The following is a 20,442-nucleotide window of genomic DNA, read 5'->3' as shown; positions in this document are numbered from 1 at the left end:
TAAATACAAATGTCACATGATGAAACCCTTTGCTGCTATAGGCTACGACTCTACAACAGTGAAATGAGCATGAACATACATTTGAAAGACTGTCTAAATAAGGTCTAGACGAGTGTGGTGACCATGATAATTTTGTTCCTGGACCTCCACTACATTACAATTTTTAAATAAAACCGTGCACGTAGCCTAATAATAATTGATAACATTCTTTATGACAACGTCCCACCCTGCAGCATCCTATTTAAACTGAGTTCCCAAACTGAGTCGGCAGGTTCGGTCAAACAAGTGGCATAAACTTTATTTTCATAGGACAAGTCAGTTTCTCAAGCTACAGCAGGGCAAGGGTCAGGCGCAGGGGGACATCATCACATTAAGAAAATCATTAAGCATGATGGATTCTGGAGTATATGTAAAGTCTAACACTAGGAGATACCGTACATACACCAAAAATTGTAAATGGTATTTGACCACTTCTCCCGGATTGTGCAGGACAGTCCCGCGTTTTGCCTTTGTCCTGGCACTTTAAAACAGCAACTTCAAACACCACTAGTTAAAATAAAAGGCTGATTTGTCCAATATTTCAGTTAGACATTCCAACCCGTCTCTTGCAGTCATGCGTTAATGAATATAAACTCAGCAAAAAAAGAAAACGTCCCTTTTTCAGGACCCTGTCTTTCAAAGATCATTTGTAAAAATCCAAATAACTTCACAGATCTTCATTGTAAAAAATTTAAACACTGTTTCCCATGCTTGTTCAATGAACCATAAACAATTAATGAACATGCACCTGTGGAACGGTCGTTAAGACACTAACAGCTTACAGACGGTAGGCAATTAAGATCACAGTTATGAAAACTTAGGACACAAAAGAGGCCTTTCTACTGACTCTGAAAAACACCAAAAGAAAGATGCCCAGGGTCCCTGCTCATCTGCGTGAACATGCCTTAGTCATGCTGCAAGGACGCATGAGGACTGCAGATGTGGCCAGGGCAATACATTGCAATGTCCGTACTGTGAGATGCCTAAGACAGCACTACAGGGAGACAGGACGTACAGCTGATCGTCCTCGCAGTGGCAGACCACGTGTAACAACACCTGCACAGGATCGGTACATCCGAACATCACACCTGCGGAACAGGTACAGGATGGCAACAACAACTGCCCGAGTTACACCAGGAACGCACAATCCCTCCATCAGTGCTCAGACTGTCCGCAATAAGCTGAGAGGCTGGACGGAGGACTTGTTGGCCTGTTGTAAGGCAGGTCCTCACCAGACATCACCGGCAACAATGTCGCCTATGAGCACAAACCCACTACCGTTGGAACAGACAGGACTGGCAAAAAGTCACGGTTTTGTCTCACGGTCGGATTCGCGTTTATCGTCGAAGGAATGAGTGTTACACCGAGGCCTGTAATCTGGAGCAAGATCGATTTGGAGGTGGAGGGTCCGTCATGGTCTGGGGCGGTGTCACAGCATCATCGGACTGAGCTTGTTGTCATTGCAGGCAATCTCGACACTGTGTTACAGGGAAGACATCCTCCTCCCTCATGTGGTACCCTTCCTGCAGGCTCATCCTGACAATGACACCAGCCATACTGCTCATTCTGTGCATGATTTCCTGCAAGACAGGAAAGTCAGTGTTCTGCCATGGCCAGCGAAGAACCCGGATCTCAATCCCATTGAGCATGTCTGGGACCTGTTGGATCGGAGGGTGAGGGCTAGGGCCATTGCCCCCAGAAATGTCCGGGGACTTGCAGGTGCCTTGGTGGAAGAGTGGGGTAACATCTCACAGAAATAACTGGCAAATCTGGTGAGGAGGAGATGCACTGCAGTACTTAATCCAGATACTGACTTTTGATTTTGACCCTCCCTTTGTTCAGGGACACATTATTCAATTTATGCTAGTCGCATGTCTGTGGAACTTGTTCAGTTTGTGTCTCAGATGTTGAATCTTATGTTCATACAAATATTTACACATGTTAAGTTTGCTGAAAATAAACACAGTTGACAGTGAGAGGACGTTTCTTTTTTTGCTGAGTTTATGTATAGTACCAGTCAAAAGTTTGGACGCACCTACTCATTCCAGGGTTTTTATAAATGGTTACTATTTTCTACATTGTAGAATAATAGTGAAGACATAACTATGAAATTACACATGGAATCATGTAGTGACCAAGTGTTAAACAAATCAAAATACATTTTATATTTGAGATTCAAAACAGCTACCCAATGCCTTGACATCTTTGCACACCCTTGGCATTCTCTCAACCAGCTTCATGAGGTAGTCACCTGAAATGCATTTCAATTAACAGGTGTGCCTTGTTAAAAGTTCATTTGTGGAATTTCTTTCCTTAATGCGTTTGAGCCAATCAGTTGTGTTGTGACAAGGTAGGGATGGTATACATAAGATAGCCCTATTTGGTAAAAGACCAAGTCTTATCCTGCAGAGGATAAGTTCATTAGAGTTACCAGAAATTGCAGCCCAAATAAATGCTTCAGAGTTCAAGTATCAGACATCTCAACATCAACTGTTCAGAGGAGACCGCATGAAATCAGGCCTTCATGGTCTAATTGCTGCAAAGAAACCACTACCAAAGGACACCAATAAGAAGAGACTTGCTTGGGCCAAGAAACACAAGCAATGGACATTAGACCGGTGGAAATCTGTCCTTTGGTCTGATGAGTCCAAATGTGATATTTTTGGTTCCAACCGCTGTCGCTTTGTAAAACACAGAGTAGGTGAACGGATGACTTCCGTGTGTGTGGTCCCCAACTGTGAAGCACGGAGGTGGTGGTGTGCTTTGCTGGTGACACCGTCTGTGATTTATGTAGAATTCAAAGCACCCAACCAGCATGGCTACCCCAGCATTCTGCAGCGATACACCATCCCATCTGGTTTGCGCTTAGTGAGACTATCATTGGTTTTTCAACAGGACAATGACTGAACACACCTCCAGGCTGTGTAAGGGCTATTTGACCAAGGAGCGTGATGGAGTGCTGCATCAGATGACCTGGGCTCCACAATCACCCGACCTCAACCCAATTGAGATGGTTTGGGATGAGTTGGACCAGAGTGAAGGAAAAGCAGCCAACAAGTGCACAGCATATGTGGGAACTCTTTCAAGACTGTTGGAAAAGCATTCCAGGTGAAGCTGGTTGTGAAAGTGTGCAACGCTGTCATCAAGGCTAAGGGTGACTACTTAAAACTGTGTTAAAACATGTGGTCAATCAGAATGAGTTCTTCCCCACAGAAGGGCTTTATCACAGACCGAAATACCCCCACAGACGATCCCGGATGTGAAGTAGCCAGATGTTGAGGTCCTGGGCTACCGTGGTTACACGTGGTTTGCGCCTGCGAGGCCGGTCGGATGTACTGCCCTATTCTCTAAATCAACGTTGGAGGCGGCTTATGGTAGAGAAATTAACATTCAATTCTCTGGCAACAGCTCTCTTGGATATTCCTGCAGTCCACATGCCAATTGCACACTACCTCACCACTTGAGACATCTGTGATATTGTGTTGCATGACAAAACTGCACATTTTAGAGTGGCCTTTTATTCTCCCTAGTACATGGTGCACACGTGTAATGATCATGCTGTTTAATATGCCACACCTGTCAGGTGGATGTATTATCTTGACAAAGGAGAAATGCTCATTAACAGGGATGTAAACAAATGTGAACAACATTTGAGAGAAATACGCTTTTTGTGTGGAGGGAAGGTGTCTTGTCTTATTTCAGCTAATGAAACATGGGACCAACATTTTACATGTTGCATTTATATTTTTGTTCAGTGTAGTTAACACCATCTGCTCTAATTTGCACACAAAAGTAATTGAAGAATATCTAAATGCATATTCCCATGAAACTGATATCAAATGACTGGCATGCAGATGCAGTTTGGAAATTTTGTGAAGAATTATAATTCACGATTGATGGTGATAGCCTATTGAAATTAAAGATGCCTAACTTGGTGTTTGAGGGTATTAAAAATAATAGAATTTTCTTGAGACAATATGTGTGAGCATAGGCAGACATTGCAATTTGAGGATGTATTTTATGAATATTCTATAGGCTACCTCTGTCGGTACAAACTTTGACGGGAAAAAAAGTTTAGACAAGAAATGTAATGAATAATAAGGATACTTGTGTATTTATAATCCCCCACCCCACATGCATCCTGAAAATACATTTAATTAACTGAAAAACATAACCAAGAAGTTCAATTTCCTACATTTATTTTTTTTAAATCATAAAATGTTCCTTACCACAACAAAAAAGAAAGCTTACATTCTGCACGTTGCACTGAGTGATAGTAAGGGGGTGGGTGAGAAACTCCAACACAGAGAGAACACACACACAGGACAGGCTTACTCTACTGACAAACACACCATAGAAATCAACCCACCCAAAAAATAGATAATGTTCACTAGTCTGTCAGGAGACTCCAAATATTTAGACAAATGTGTTTTAAAAATACAGATACAAGAGATGGAGTAGAGAACTACACTCTAAAAATGCAGAACGTCTACATTAAGCACAGGAATGTTGCCCTTTAAAAAAAAATATTAAAAAATGCCCACAAACCAGGGGATTTGCTTCAATCTGAGTCTCCTTGTTTAGAGGAACTGACCAGAGGACTGCTTCACACTGAAATATAAAGAGTAAAAAGAAAAAATAAGAGAATTCACAGGAGTCAATTAAGATAGATAGGAGGGGTTGGGGTGGGAGAGGGGGACGAGAGTCAGACAGAGCACAGGATGTGGGCGTAGTCTGAGGCAAGGGTTAGTCCTGGTGTCCGAGCAGGTGCAGTGCGCTGAGGGAAGAGGAGGGAGGGAGGCAGGGTTAGTCACCATGGCTACGATGCAGCGTTAGCATATTAGCATCTGCGCAATGAGACAGGCTGAGGGTTGCTGGGGAGACAGAAGAGGAGGAGCCTGTGCCGTTTGGCAGACTGTGATTTGTTGTCGATTCATCTAACTAAAAACAACAAAATCACTAGTCTTCCACACAGCAACAGGCAGGGAAGAGGTCCACTCCCTGCTTCACACTGAAACGGCTCTTAAGTCATAAAAATCACAAATCACCAATCATATTCTTCAAAAACCAGACATTACCAATGAAAATATTGATCTCCAGTTTCATATCAATATAATAATAGTTATACAAGAATTCTGTACAATCAGTTTAATACACAGACATTTCCCAAGGGGAAGCTCAAACTACCTGCACATTGCATGAGAGGAAAGTGGTTAGTCACCATCAGCAGACAGAGAAATAAAATAAAAGGGTATAAAAATATGTACATCTATAGACATATTTTGAGATCAAAAAGTGGGTTAAAAACAGGGAGTGTTTAGAAAGGCAGACATGATCTCTATTCACTCAGAGGGCATCCAGAACTTGCCTATTCTGCAATAGGTACTGAGCGTTTTGGATCTGGTCCTGCGTGCCACTGATGGTGATGATGCGGTCTTCTGAACCCTCCAGTGGTTCGTCGATCTTAATGGAGGCGCCAGACTCATGCCGGATCTGCTTGATCCTCTGGCCTCCCTTACCGATGATGGAGCCGGCCAGCTGGAGAGAATAACTCCACAGTCAACAGAACGTGATGCACAAGAAAAGTGTGAAAATATGTGTGTGAGAGAATGTGGGTGTTGTGTTGCATTAGGGTTTCATAGGCCATGGTGGGTGAGACAGACCGAGTCATTACTCTGTATGTCATTTGTCAAACTCATTCCACGGGGGTCCGAGAGTCTGCAGGCGTTCGCTCCGCCCTTGTACTTGACTGATGAGTTAAAGTCACTAATTAGTAAGGAACTCCCCTCACTTGGTTGTCTAAGGCTTAATTTAAAGGAAAAAACAAAAACCCGAAGACACTAGGCCCTCCATGGAATGAGTTTGACACCCCTGCTGTATGTGAACAGAGTATGTGAGGTAAAGAGTCATCCCTCTGGTTATACACTCACGTCTTTGGGGATCGTCACTTGTGTGGTGATGACTGGCCCTCCCATATCATTATAGGAACCGCGTCCACCTAACACAGACAAGTAGAGATCAGAGAAAAAGCTTGAGTAAGTGCAGAGGTTCTATTAACAGAACCGGAACATATTTAATGATACCATGAGCTAACAACATTGAACACCAGGCTGCCGAGACGCGTTTCTATACTCACCAGACTGATAGGAGTTCCAGGACGAGCTGTTATCTGTTTGAAAGGAGAGAGACCGAGAAAATAGATCTACACTTAGGGAAATTGGCCTTACAGGTTGAAGTTTATTAGAAAATATGCTTAAATCTACACATCCACAGCAGACTGGTACCATAAACAAATAAGTATTTACCAACCTGATACACAGAGTAGACCAACACATTTTAAAGACGATATCCCATAAAACATAGCTGAAGTAAAATGATAGTAGACTAGAAGCCCTGATGTAAAACAACATGCTCAAGACTTGAGTCAGTGTAATAGTAGCCTTATAGAGTAGACCAGTTGAAATCAGGTTCTAGAACATACACTGGAGAACCACTAGCCTTTGATGTGCCACTGGAGACAGCAATGACAAACAGAACTCAGACTGGCCTTCTAGACAGAACCCCATAGGAAGAACAGAACAACTCACCATATCCACCCCCACCCTGCAGAAAGACAGAAAAGAGAGGGGTAGCAAGGTTAAACCCACATCACAGATTTCCTTCTGATCTGTTGTATACACATGGATGCATGCAATCCCGGCCTTGCATGGTCAGGATCAAGTTGCCCAGCTTGTCCAAAAGCCCCTATTTGATACTGTAGAACCCTCCCCCTGCTTGCAACTCTAATCAGCCACTCACTCCACAGCTTTCACCTGCTATTCAGAGGCTCCTCAGTCACCAGGGCAACAAGCGATTCAAATAATCAGTTGCCGAGCAACCGGAGGCAGTTTCTGCTAGCTTTCAAAGAGAGCCCACTCATCTGACAAAGCATTATTAACACCTAGCAACCACAGCATAGTCCGACCCCCCCACGATTGAGTAGATGGTAGTGGTTATGGTGGTATGGGTAATTATAACTGTGGGTAAGTTACCCATTACCTGTGTTTATGTATGGTTTACTGTGGTAAACTCATGTTTATTACATTTCATGTTAGTGGTAAATGTATTGCTGGGATTTATTGTGTGGTTAGCTGTGGTCATTATCAGGCAATTGCAATCATTGTCTAGGAAAGACCTACAACCCTTTCAGTCTATGATGATGCTTTCAGCCAATAAATGCCAAGAGGACTGCTGCATGCATTTAGTCATGTGTCACTAACCATGTTATCACCATAGCGATCTCCTGGTCTCCCTCGCCTGTCACTGCTGAGAGAAAATGCAAGTCTGACTTGAGGAAAATATTGACAAGTCAGAGAGTGCTTTTCAGCAGATCTCTGATCCAAGTCAAACACAGACAGAGAAAAACACAGCATTCACACAAAAGTAAGAGGTGACGACAGACTGATGGCAGAGCTGAGACACTGATGAGACCAGTAAATCAGAGGACCAGTCTCAGGCAAGACTGGCTGCCTGAGCACAGTGCTGACTGGCTGCCTGACCACAGTGCTGACTGGCTGCCTGACCACAGTGCTGACTGGCTGACTCCAAACCAGGGGATTCTGCAGGAGAAGTACTTACTTTTGTCTGTCATCTGCACTGCCCCGATAGGAATCATAGGAGTAATGGTCATCTCTGTAAACAACGTGGAAATGGAACACACACATGAGCCCACACACACACTATGAATGAAATACATACTTAAATGGGATCATATATCTGCTGAACCTTTAAGAGCAAACCGATGTAGACAAAGCAAAATGGATTGCAAGAGATTTAGAGAAAGAGATGGCAATGGGCGATGGTGTAGCTCTCTTACCCTCCTCTATGTGGTGGGGCCAGCGGCAGGTTGCGGCCACGGCTCCCTCCCCTTCCCCCTCTTCCTGGGTGGGGTGGCGGGGGTCCACGGCGGGGGCTCATCTCCTCATAGTCCCTGCGGGCGGGGGGCATGGGCCCACCTCGACCACCTCGCCCAGAGGGCATCCGGTCAAACCCTCCGCCACCACGTCCGCCTCGCATGTGGAAGCCCCCCATGGGGCGCCGTCCACCACCACCAACACCCCCCCCGCGCTCCTCAAACATCACGGTGAAGCCACCGTAGTCATATGTCTCGTCGTAGAAGTTAGGGTCGTAGGGCTGGGTGCGCCCTTTTATGGGAGCCTGAGGGGGACAGGATCACCCAATTTCTACAGTTGACTGGCTGTGGTTTTTACACTGGTATGTTAAGCAGCTCAGTCAATGGTTCGATAAGAGAACCAACAGTTTGATCAGAACACCAACCTCAGCGATGAGATCCAGCATGATCTTGATGCACTCGACGACACGCTCAGACTTGCCGCTGACCAGAACCACGCGGTCTGTGGACTGGGGACAGCACTCCTGGAACAGCTTGATGTTGGTCTGGGTGTTCTGCAATGGTCAAAGTAAACACTGGTCAAATAAGACAAAGCAATGCCATTGGTCTGAGAAGAACCCACAGAAAAACATGGAATCGGGGTCACCTGCAGTAAGCTCAAAGGAAAATGTGCATTCTTATGGGACAGGTTTATCTCACTGGTTTTAAGATGTCCTCCCATTTTTTTAGCTACTGAACATGACCCAGGTGAGAAGTTCGGTGTAACTGTACCTCTCGCAGCTCTTTGATCTTGGCTCCCTTCACGCCAATGATGCTGCCTGCCAGGCTCTGGTGGATCAGCAGCCTCAGCTCACAGTCAAAGTCCATCCCATTGTACTGTTGGTACTAAGGAGGATTTGGGGCAATCAGAGAAAAGGACTTTAGCATCACCATATTCAGATCGGTGCATTTGATATTTATATGTTATCAACAAACTCAATGTCTAGCTGTACCATAGGACTATCATTGAAAATGGTAGGCAGCCATTAGGCTCATCTCCAACCCAGGCTCACCTCCTCCAGAGTAGGGATGATCTTGAGCAGGATGTCTCCAACGGTCTCGATTTCCGCACCGATGCTCAGAATTCTTTAGAGACACCAATCACAGTGCAGGACATTCCCAGGAGGACCAATCAAATGGTGACGAGGGGCATAGAAGAAACAAACAGTATTTCAAAGCCGAGGTCAACTCTCCCTCAGCAAAACCTCCAACCATACCGTCTAATAACGAATTAAAAACCCATTCCCTCCCACCCCCGCTGTGGGGGGTTAACCAGGTAGCACTCCCATTGAAATAGATTTACTAGAATGAGCATTCCCATTCAAGTCAATGTTCTGTGAAGAGTGTACCAACGGCCATATCTAGTATTTATATTTCCATGTGCACCCTCCAAAATCACAACTGAGGAATAGAAATGGACAGACCAAAACCCATTGATATCTATATAACGTAGCAGCAGATACCCATACATAGACAAATAAAGACTGAAAAAAAGTAACTCCCTTCAAAGTGTCTGACAAAGAAGAGGAACCAAAAAAATAAACAGGTAAAAGGAACCCAAAGAAAGCAAGTGTGTTTTAGTGACCGCTGGAAGAGGGAGGGGGAGGAAAGGTTGGTGGGTGGTTTGCACCGATGGGGCCTGCTGCCAGCGCACTAAAGGAACTGTACTGTGGCTCAACATGGGGGGGGGGGGGGGAAGAAAAGAACAAAAGGTCAATAAAAAAACAACAACATGACAGTAGTAGCCGAAGCCAACAAAAAAAACACCAAACTATGGAACAGTTTAAAGTTAACTTAAAGATGGGTGAGAGTTGGCAGGGCAACAGAGAGTTATGCTCCCCACTATTGGACAGAAGGATGTTGAGGGAAGGCAAGGGCATGGGCCACAGCCATGAGGTGACAAATAAGTTCATGTTCAACAGTTTCAACAATGGCAAAGATAATATGAAGAGTAAAGACAAGAAAAAGACATACAACACTTGAACACTAGCTGCTCTATGGCAGAACATTCTTTACAGTAATTACAGTGGTCAAACCACCCACAAAAATCAAAGAGGGAACAAGAGGATATGGGGGGAATGTGAGAAACTAAAACAGACCAGCACACCGATTCTGAGAAGGAGGGAGGTGAGGAACGTGGAAGGGAAAGATACTGTCACTGAAATAAAATATAGAATGTTGAAATACGGTCATTAGAACAGAGGCAGGTTTAAAGTATTTGTTGAAACCCTCACTAAAAACAGAGGCTTATAATGCTGTCACTGAACAAATGGAGGAAAGTTTACATGTTTGTCACAGGAACAGAGGCAGATTTTGATATTGTCACTAGAACAGAGGCAGGTTTGTTTGTTTATTTCCTGTAGTCAGGTAGTGAGAGGGAGGAGCTTAGGGACATACCGCTCAGGCCCACTGCTGTCTGGGACTGACACACTGGCATTGAACTGCAAGGGCCGTGGGCGTGGCATGGGCAGGGGCCATTCGAGCACACAGATGTCAATCAAGTAAGGCGCCCATTTAGGGAGGGGCACGATTATGGGCAGGGCCAACCAGGGTGTCAGGTGGGCGGGCGCAGGAGGGGCGATCCAGAACATGGGCAACAGAGGAAGTGGGCAAAAATAAACAAAAATAAAAAACAGGAGAGGGAAGAGGGAGGGGGAAGAGGAATACATTTTAATACAGGCTAATATTCTTCATTGTGATTTCATTCTCTGAGATTTTTTTGTTTTAAGAGTGCAGAAGTGGAGATAGAAAAGGAGAAGACAAAGGTATTGAGGTAGAGAGAAAGACCGGTAGAATGAACGAGAAGAAAAGGAGGGGGAGATGTAGAGAGGAAGGTGAGAGAGCGATAGTGGTAGAGGAGAGGGAGAAGAGTGGAGAGTAGAGAAAGAGAGAGGTAATGACATTAAATTAGTTGAGAATTGGCCAGGTTGTTTATATACAAGACATTTCCTATAGAATGATGAATTGGCTTTGGGTGCTATAACAGCTCTACCCTAAAATACACTGGGCCCACTCAAGTATTAATGAGTCTTAGCGGTGCTGATGCCTGGTAGTAACATCACTATTCATTAAACAAAAAAAGGCCAGCTGTTTCATATCGATTTGCGGGCGCCATTTGATTACAATGACATTACACTTTGGAGGGAATATACCATAACCGGTGTAAATCAGGTCTCAATACACATATCCCTGCATTAATCGTTACCCCAAAACAGCATAGCTTTACTTCCCCAACCACAGTTAACAGGCCCATTTTCTTAAGGCCAAACTACCAAATGTAAAATGCCTCAACTTTCACATATAAAGTATTAAAATCATACATTCCCAAAGTACATCCCAGTATAAGGGGGTGGGTACTGTTAATATAACCCGCGCTTACCCCAATAAGAAAAGGTGTAAATGTACTCACGTCTGTGCGCAGGGATTTTATGTTTTTACCACCCTTCCCAATCACGGCTCCTGCATTCTGAAGCAAAAATAGAATAGTCAGATGATATCAAACTTATTGTGATACACCATAAAAATTTTAAAAAACTCAAGACATCTGCAAACTACATAATTGAAAACGGATCTTGACGCCATTAAATCGGACAATGAACCACAGGGGGTAGAAAAATGTAAACGTTAAACTCCCAGATCTGGTCAAACAAAGGTTCAATAGAAGATTGGGGAGGAAAGAAGACAGGCTACATTGCAGGAAATGCCATGAGGAGATTGTGAATGAGGAACAGAAAGCGGACTGACTTTGCTCTGCAGGAGTATGCGGAGCTCCACCATGTCCTCTGTGTTTCTGGAGCGCTTATAGGACTGCTCCTCATCAGCGTCCTCCGCAGGACGCTTACCTGAGAAGGAAAAATACTGAGTTTAATTTCCCACATACACAGGTTCTCTAGTTCTGCATTCAATTGATGTAAAAACAATACACACAATACTAATTTCCCACTCATTGTACTTGCATGTTAAAACTGTATAGATTTAATAGACATGGTTTCTTCACTACACACATCTGCTCTGAACTTTTTTTGGCAGCTACAATTTAGGAACTGAAATGCTTATATTTTAGACCATTGATAAATAAGTAATGAATACAGGAGAGGACATAGACGGTGCACCATACATATTACATTATTTAGAATAACTATACTGTTCATATTCATTTGATATACTAGTAACATATAATTAATACATGGAGGGATTATAACTCACCGTTGGTTTCTGTGTTGCTGAATGAGGTATCTTCTTCTTGTTGTTCAATTTCTGTCTCCATTGTCAGTTAACACCGGGCAGGGTAGGCCAGGCACCTCGGTCCTGGGAGCAGGTAAGAGTGGGGAGAAAGGAGAGGGCTCCTCGGTCTGACTGGCTGTGGAGGGACATGGTCGATGTAACTTGATGAGTGTGAGATTTTGAGTTTTCAGAACTGACGAAACAGTCAGTATGGCAGATGAGACTAGCCTGGTAACCAACACTTACCGCTATTTATTGCGAGAAGATGGGCGTGTTATGGGCGGAACGTAACAAGTCTCAGAGCCGCTGCTAACCTATTGAGAAAAAGCTTAGGTTGATTAACGTTAGCTAGTGCCATAAAAAACCGTGCCCAAGAATAATCTTACATGACACTGATACGATTACAAAAGTGTAATAAATGCGGATTAAGGTTGGGTAATGACACATTTCATAAAATAAAACAGCAGATGTGATGGAGGTGTAGCATCTGGAACAGCATTGATTCAAATGAATGCGTGAGTTGAGCTCTTTACAATTCTGGAAATAAAAATGTAACCTTTAAAAAAATGTACCATATTTAACTAGACACGTCAGTTAAGAACAAATTCTTATTTACAATTACGGCCTACACAGAGGAGAACAGATGACAATTTACGTTACTTAACTGATCATACTGATGTGGAATTAATTGATACACATGAACATTTAATTTAAGTATCTAACTTCAATCGCATGAATGAAGTTTCAATGCCGTTGCATTTGACAATATATTCGACCTGGCACAATGTCGAAACCTGAGTCTGGACAACTGAGAATGTCAATGCAGAGGGCTCGTCTCAGAACCATCTCGCACCGAGAATTATCTTAGCTACACTGGACACGTTTAGCTAACTACGGTAAAAGTATGCGTTTCATCGGGCATTCCGTTTAGATTAATGATGTGCGCATAACGTTTGAAAACCCAATAATGTGGGTAGCTCTCTAGGCTAGACGAGAAAATGTGCACGCTAGCTAGGTGAGTAAGAACAAACTAGCATCCATCTTGGGAAGCCAGTAAGTGCATTCAGTTGACTAGCTAACGTTAGCTTCTGTTGTTTAACTAGCTAGCCGTTGGGCTGCTAATATTATGTAGGTAGCTAGTTTAGTAGTTATGGGCATGAAAAAACAATGTATAACTTTTAATAAACCTATGACATCCATATCTACAATTGACGTTTAATATTCTAAATGTAGCCGTGTAAACTAGCTAGCTATGATAAACAGCTAACTAACGTTACACCGGATACAATAATTAGCTAACATTTGCTAGCTAGCCATGCATGGCTGGCATTACTTTGGTTATGTAGTTACGCAAATGATTTTGCTCATACCATCGCATTAACATGTAATCAAATGTAATGTATTTGTTACAGAGCTAAATAGAAATGTGTGTAAAACAGACCTGCGCTACACCTTGTATTGCTACTCGTTTTCGACCCTTCTCACCCTGACGAAGAACGCAAGCACAAAAATGGCTCTGAAAAAGTGCACTAAAGAAAGATGTAGCCGCTTCGATTGAATTGTAAATAAAGAGCAAGCATTGGACAGCTCGTATGCCATTCACAGGATGGAGGCGTGTCTCAAACAATGTTGTCGCTCATTCTTCCGTGGTCCTTGCTGTAAGGGATCCTTGGGACGTCCATACCCCCCCAATTGAAGTTGTAACGTAAATTATGAAATTGGGCTAGGTAGGGTTTAGGATAAGGACGTCCCAAGGATATCGGATTGCAGTGATGATATCTTCCGGTTTTCACTACCACAGCCACAAAGTCAAAATTGGCTATCGTACAAATTTATGAAAACAAAAATGTGCTTTTTGGTCATACTTTAAAGTTAGAGTTAGGCATAAGGTTAGCAGTTTGGTTAGTGTTAAGGTTGGAGTTAGGTTTCAAATCTGATTTAAGAAGAACATTTTACAAATAGGCGGGGTTTATGACTTTGTGTCTGTGGTAACTAGTGATGTGGTAACTCATTCTTCCGTACCTAGATAGTTTGGTTGATATGTAGCAGGCTTCGCGTTCAGTCTTGCTGATAATGTGAATACTTACTAGTTATGTTCATATAGGGATGTATCTTGCTAATTCTATCATAGTTCTAAAATGTACATATCACACCTTTAGTATGCTTCGCGAAATGTCAAAAAAAGTATTATGGGAGCTTGCCTAAGCTCCTCACAAACATTTTCACTCTATTCTGCCTCCACATTTTTGGCGCCTTGGCGATTCGCCCAACGAAAAGCAGCCGTACTAGTCTTCTCGTACAGAAAGACTAAAAACCATTGTAAGTAAATGAAGGTTTCTCTTTTTTTTAAGTGACTTCTGTCACTGTTTGATATTAAGTTATTTCTCTGACTGATTTTCTTGCTTTCCCATACATGCATGAACACTAGCTTTCTGTTTCTTCATACTGAAATGAATGTTCTCTTTTAGATACGTTCCATTCCCATTGAAAACAACCGTCCCGTTCTTATTATACTTCAGTACACAGATTGTCATCTGCATGGCCAGTGAGTCTGTTCTCACTCTGTCCTCTGGCACTTTGTAGGCCTATGAGACATTGCCTGGAGGTTCTGGTCAACTGTTAAGTGGCACCACCTGACAGAGAGGGGATGAGCCCTCAGGATGTGCTAGCAACCCAGACCTGGCTCCAGTCCTCTTGGCAGGTCCAGGTGCCTTTCGCCTGGCTAGAGGCATGTGTGGAGTGGCTGCAGCAGGAAGGAGGAGGAGCCCCCCTGCCTCAACACCAGCTTAATCAGCAGGTACTATTTCATTAACCATTTTTCTCAACTCTGGTACAAATGAATTGAAGCTCTTTACACAAATTTAACATTTGTGTCATTGCAGGTCCTGGATCAGTGGCTGCTGACCGACCTACGTGACCTGGCCCACTCTGTGCTCCCTGCAGGGCTATCTCAGGTCCAGAAGTCGGAGCTCAGCGGCAGCTTCTGCGTGCAGCTGGACTCCCTACTGGACATTAGCCAGCCTGCCTATGGCCAGCTTCAGGGCTGGAGGGGCACTGACTGCACCAACGAGGCTGTGTCAGCCATCACCCAGGCCACCCAGCGGCCCTGGGAGGCCAAACCCACACGCATGCTGCTGCTGCAGCTCACTGATGGTGTGCAGACCCTGGAGGCCATGGAGTACCAGCCCATCCCTGCACTCAGCACCACCCTCAAGCCAGGAGTCAAACTGCAGCTGCAGGGCCAAATAACCTGCCGGCTAGGGGTGCTTCTGCTGAAGCCAGGCAACGTAAAGGTGCTGGGAGGGGAGGTGGAGGAGCTGGGTGAGAGGCACTCTCAAGGGAAGGTGCTATGCAGGGCTCTGGGACTGCCTGAGGTGGAGCTACAGGGTCCGGCTGAGCAGCCAGAGGTCCCACAACCAGTTAACCAGCAGGCTGACAACCAGGAATCAGACGACCTGGAGCTGCTGGCCAACCTGGAGACCCAGGAGAGGCAGGTGGGGTGGAGTGTGGATCCCAGCCTGGAGAGTGGCTACAGGACCCGCAGTGAGGAATCCTCTGCCTCTTACAGAAATGCCTCGTTGCAGAGTCGGCTCATTGAAAGCCTTGCAGATTCTCTACTCGTAAGCTCTTCGCCCCATGAGGTCCTGGAACTGGACAATTTGGACATCCCAGATGAGGACTTTGATGACCTTCCCCTGGATGAGCTTGATGGTATGATTTTCCAGGAGAGCCCAATCCAACTGACAAACAGGAGGGATAATCAAAGAGACAACCTGAGGAGAAGGCAGGAAGAAGTATCTAACCACAACGCTCCACCATTAGATGACATGAGAAACGAAAGCCATTTTGACTCCCTTGATGAGAGGGATGGTCCTGTTTTGGACGAGGACATGAACTGCTTCCCACCAGAGCCAAAAGCTCCTAGACATGAGCAAAGACGAGATAGTACCTGTGTCAGAGAACTGGGAACAGGCCAGCCCTCTGTGGCAGGAGCAGAGAGGCTCTCAACCAAAATCCCAGAGGGTGCGGTGACTGTGACGCTCGATTCATCCCCGTTTACGTACCTGTGTTTGCTGCAACAGGTTGCTGCGGGCACCTCGGGCCTGCTGGAGTGCGTGAGTGAGGTGTGTGTGAAAGCCTTCATCGTCACCCTGCAAGGGAACCTCAAATGCAGTAAGGGGGAGTGGCGGGTCAGCGCCTCCATCTCTGATGGAACTGGTTACATGGACGTTCACCTCTCAGACCAGGTTCTGACGGGCCTGCTGGGGTTCTCAGCGGCTGAGAAGTCGAAGTTAGACCCAGCCCGGAAGGACGCAGGGATGAAGGCGTGTCAGCAGGGCCTGGTGGACATGTGTTGCGTGATGACTCTGCGGTTGGACCCCGCCGGTGGGAAGGCTGTGGTCCTCAAGGCTGATGCAGTCACAGAGGAGGACTTCCGAGCCCTGGAGGAGCGAGTGAAAGGCAGGCGTGGGCAGGAGGACTCTGGGACATGGACCAGTGAAGGCTGCTGAGGGGAGGACAGCTCATAATAATGGCTGGAATGGAGTGAATGAAATGGCATCGAACGTATGGAAGCCATGTGTTTGATGTATTTGATACCATTCCACTTATTCCACTCCAGCGATTACCATGAGACCGTCCTCCCCAATTAAGGTGCCACCAACCTTCTGTGATGTGGACTATGGAGGACTGCTTTGGGGAATTCTGGGTTGTGATGACTGCCTTGGATGTATGTGGATTTCCAGCTCTCTGGCCCTGGTCCACTGTTGTAAAACTTCATTCATGCAGCCATCAGGCTACTCTTGAACATTTTTGAATGTTCAAGGGCAACAATGTTAATAAATATGAATTATTCTTAAAATATTATTTTTTGTGTGTTTTGAATGTGAAGTAACACAAGCTTATTACAGTACTAAAATACAGTATTTTTAAGAAGTTAGCCTTCAGTATTTGATAGAAGGTATGCAACTGTAGATGTCCCTCACTGATGGTTGATTAGATTAACTGTTGCTAATGTATGACAGTTTTATTTTGATGGATAAATCCAATTTTAATGTTTTTCTCTATCCTCTGTACTCTTAGAATTACTTTTCACCATCCCTGCTTTTGCTACAGGTCAGTCCATGTAGTTTACTACACAATGACACATTTTCGGTCATATACCTCTGTTAGTCTTTGAGTTGTAGAGTGGTGCTCAGGCCATGGGCAATTCGCTCTGTTTCCCCGTAAAGAGACTGAGTAATAGTCGGCCTTGGCTCATTGCTATTCTGTGTTGTGCACACGCATCCAGAGCTTTCGTCTGATTTCATTCAGCCCTAACCAAAATTAGTAGCCTGCGTTGCATGTCATTAGCCTGTTATGCGTTAATGACGGCCCACCGTGAGAAGGGTGTAGTCCAGAGTAGTGAGCACCCATAGGCCTGGGGAATTAGCTGCAGAATGGGACGACGGGCTTGGTTGGGTGGGTGGATTAGAGGGAAGCCACACATTGGTACAATGTTCTAACTGTTCTATGTCTTATTCATATTGTTACATGGATGAAATTGTATCTATAGTTTGAACGCCGTATTTATTTGGATAGTGAAGCCAAACATTTATGTGTCTTTACTCCAGCATTTTGGATTTGAGATTGTAGTGTTTCATATGAGGCGACATTACAGAATGTCACCTTTTTATTTGAGGGTATTTCCATGTCTGTTTTACTGTTTGGAAATGAAATTACTTTATCTGCCCCCCCCCCATTTAAAGAAGCCATAAGGATGATGGATTATCATGAATGAAGATCATACCCCTCCCCCCAAAAAATGCTAACCTGTTATTGGTAATGGTGAAGGGTTTATGATGTTGTAGCGTCTCACTCATCATTATTCATGATTAATTAATGAGTGTTCAGAAACATCTTATCTGCTCACTTAAAGAAATGTTTTCCATTCAGTTACTATTGGACAAAACAAACTGCAAATTAGTCCAAGTTTGTAAAGTCCCAAACTTGGTGTAGTCATTGAGTGAAAGGTATATGGGCACAAATACAAAACTTTTCACTATGATACACTATGTGAATTTGGCTGAATAATTGACATCTTCACATGGGGGGACCAGATACATAGTGCTTTCATTTCCAAACGGTAAAACAGATATGTATGGAAATGCCCTCAAATTAAAGGTGACAATCTGTAATGTCGCCTCATATGAAACATTTACATTTCAAATAAAAAATGCTGGAGTGGAGGAGACGAATAAAAATGTTTAGCTTCGCTGTCAAAATATATATGGTATTCAGCCTCCAAATACCCTTTCCAGCCTAAAATTTCATCCATGTAACAATATGAATAAGTGTACCGGTACCTCTCTTCACAGTCCCCAAGTCCAGAACAGACTATGGGAGGCACACAGTACTACATAGAGCCATGACTACATAGAACTCTATTCCACATCAAGTAACTGACTCGAGCAGTAGAATTAGATTTAAAAAACAAACACCTTATTAAACAGCGGGGACTGTAAAGCAACACAAACATTGGCACAGACACATTCACACGATAACATACGCACTATACATACACATGGAATTAGTACTGTAGATATGAGGTAGTGGTGGAGTAGGGGCCTGAGGGCACACAGTGTTTTGTGAAATCTGTGAATGTATTGTAATGTTTTAAAATTGTATAAACTGCCTTAATTTTGCTTGACCCCAGGAAGAGTAGCTGCTGCTTTGGCGGGAACTAATGGGGATCCATAATAAATACAAATACCTAAAATCCAAAATGTTGGAGTATAGAGCCAAATTAAATATTTTAGCTTCACTGTCCAGATACATACAGAAGGGAGTGTATATGCCGAGGATGATTACAAAGGCTCAGCTGGTTGGCGTATGGTGCTTGCAACAACATGGTGGTGGGTTTGAGTCGCTTGAATAAAAAGGGTCTGTTAAATAGCAATACCGTATTAATGCATAGATACCTTGATCTACAGACCTTGATCTACAGACCTTGCTCATGCGCTACTCTTATAATACATGATAAATAGTCTGAACTTCATGAAATAAACTCTTGTGTCCTAGCAAGGCATCTTTCCCCTGTTTTTAGGAGTAGTGTGAATTACTTTAGAAGCAACATCAGAACATTTAGACTTTGCTAATAGAGGCCATTTGCAATGTTATTTCCCTGATTTTATACCACCCCCCTGCCACACCCCCTCTTTCTGTTGCAGTCTGCCTTTACGTTCTCCAGCGAGTTTGTATGTTCCCGAATTACAGGTGAGTGGTGGTGGGTGCATGGAGAGACGTGCTAATTTCTCTAATGCTCGTACCACAGATATAGTGTACCCTTTTGGTCCTTTCGTTTTTAGAGGAAAAATGTACATCAGCAAACCAAACTAATACCCGCAGCTGTAATTTACCTTCCCTATTAGAGATGGGTAATGAAAAATTCACTTAGGCCTGGCCTCTTTGTCTGAGTTCCATGAAGATCAGCAAATGGGTTTCTCTGCCCGAACCGTCCCTGTTTGTGTGTTTCCAAGTTGAAGATGCGCGTCATTAGGGAATAGAAATTACAGGAAAATTGGTCTCACAAAACATTTGGTACATTATTTTATCCAGACGTTGATGGGATGGGAATTATTAGGATCTAGCGGAGAGTGGGTTCAAGCAGAAGCAGAGCCATATCTCTTCAACTGACTGGGTTTAAGAGGTCAAATTCTGTGATGTTTGTTCATCATTCTAGTACAGTATGAGTCATGCTAATGATGTGGCCATCATGAAATTCGTTTTTAGGCACACTAAAACGATCAAATGTTTTATCTAAATGAAGACAGTTTGTAGTTTATTGTCCCTCATTACTCATAATTGCATGTTCTATGAGCATCTATGATTTATGGTTGTTTACAATCATTGGACCTGAATAGTTTTTTGCATTGACTATCAAAACAACAATGCGAACATCTGACGACTGACAAATGTATGACCAGAGGACACTTGTGTCATGATCAAAAATATTGTTGGCTATGGCAGAGCTGATTTGTTGCAATAAAGCACAGTAGGATCAAGTATACTCTTTGTACTGCAGTATTGCAATAGAAGATAATTGAAGGAGAACTGCTCAATGACATGAAGTCTGAAGTTTTGTGGTACAACTCACTGGAATATAGCGTTCCAAAACGAATCATCCTTCCTGAATCTCTCACACTCTCCTATGGAAACAAAAAAACAATACGAAAAGGAGTGTGAGTGATGTGGGGGTAAAACTGCAATTA

At 43.8% G+C, this 20,442-nt stretch overlaps 2 protein-coding genes across 6 annotated transcripts; one reads left to right on the top strand and one right to left on the bottom strand.

The window, feature by feature from the left end:
- Window positions 1-4,221: 4,221 nt before the first annotated feature.
- LOC139577101 (heterogeneous nuclear ribonucleoprotein K-like) lies at window positions 4,222-13,753 on the bottom strand. Of its 5 annotated transcripts, none has more exons than XM_071403912.1 (17): window positions 13,635-13,753; window positions 12,440-12,507; window positions 12,176-12,329; window positions 11,714-11,811; window positions 11,379-11,435; window positions 10,367-10,410; window positions 8,983-9,055; window positions 8,702-8,815; window positions 8,356-8,484; window positions 7,895-8,235; window positions 7,657-7,710; window positions 7,299-7,344; window positions 6,627-6,642; window positions 6,176-6,208; window positions 5,970-6,037; window positions 5,408-5,577; window positions 4,222-4,816 (listed from the first exon to the last, which is right to left on the bottom strand). In XM_071403912.1, exons 3-17 carry the CDS (start codon window positions 12,234-12,236, stop codon window positions 4,786-4,788), a joined length of 1,335 nt encoding a protein of 444 aa, XP_071260013.1. In that variant the 5' UTR covers window positions 12,237-12,329; window positions 12,440-12,507; window positions 13,635-13,753; the 3' UTR covers window positions 4,222-4,785. The 5 variants fall into 5 exon arrangements, with proteins under 5 accessions (XP_071260013.1, XP_071260014.1, XP_071260015.1 ...); XM_071403913.1 differs by having other exon boundaries at window positions 4,222-4,650; XM_071403914.1 differs by having other exon boundaries at window positions 7,299-7,341.
- Window positions 13,121-17,054, top strand: rmi1 (RMI1, RecQ mediated genome instability 1, homolog (S. cerevisiae)). The gene is made up of 4 exons (XM_071403911.1): window positions 13,121-13,208; window positions 14,474-14,512; window positions 14,777-14,990; window positions 15,076-17,054. The coding sequence occupies exons 3-4, from the start codon at window positions 14,841-14,843 to the stop codon at window positions 16,702-16,704; spliced, it is 1,779 nt and encodes a 592-aa protein (XP_071260012.1). The 5' UTR covers window positions 13,121-13,208; window positions 14,474-14,512; window positions 14,777-14,840; the 3' UTR covers window positions 16,705-17,054.
- The last annotated feature ends 3,388 nt before the right edge of the window (window positions 17,055-20,442 follow it).

This window comes from Salvelinus alpinus, chromosome 5 (genome assembly GCF_045679555.1).
Source record: "Salvelinus alpinus chromosome 5, SLU_Salpinus.1, whole genome shotgun sequence".
NCBI lineage: Eukaryota > Metazoa > Chordata > Actinopteri > Salmoniformes > Salmonidae > Salvelinus > Salvelinus alpinus.
This window is presented reverse-complemented; position numbering and strand designations above follow the sequence as displayed.

What these genes read in the sequence shown, in the direction of transcription:
- LOC139577101 (XM_071403912.1), bottom strand. Translation starts at nt 12,236, where the DNA reads ATGGAGACAGAAATTGAACAACAAGAAGAAGATACCTCATTCAGCAAC. An exon ending in CAGCAACACAGAAACCAACG is followed by an intron (nt 11,812 to 12,175) that starts GTGAGTTATAAT and finishes TTTCCTTCTCAG; the next exon opens with GTAAGCGTCCTGCGGAGGAC. An exon ending in AGTGCAGATGACAGACAAAA is followed by an intron (nt 7,345 to 7,656) that starts GTAAGTACTTCT and finishes ATTTTCTCTCAG; the next exon opens with CAGTGACAGGCGAGGGAGAC.
- rmi1 (XM_071403911.1), top strand. Translation starts at nt 14,841, where the DNA reads ATGAGCCCTCAGGATGTGCTAGCAACCCAGACCTGGCTCCAGTCCTCT. An exon ending in AACACCAGCTTAATCAGCAG is followed by an intron (nt 14,991 to 15,075) that starts GTACTATTTCAT and finishes GTGTCATTGCAG; the next exon opens with GTCCTGGATCAGTGGCTGCT.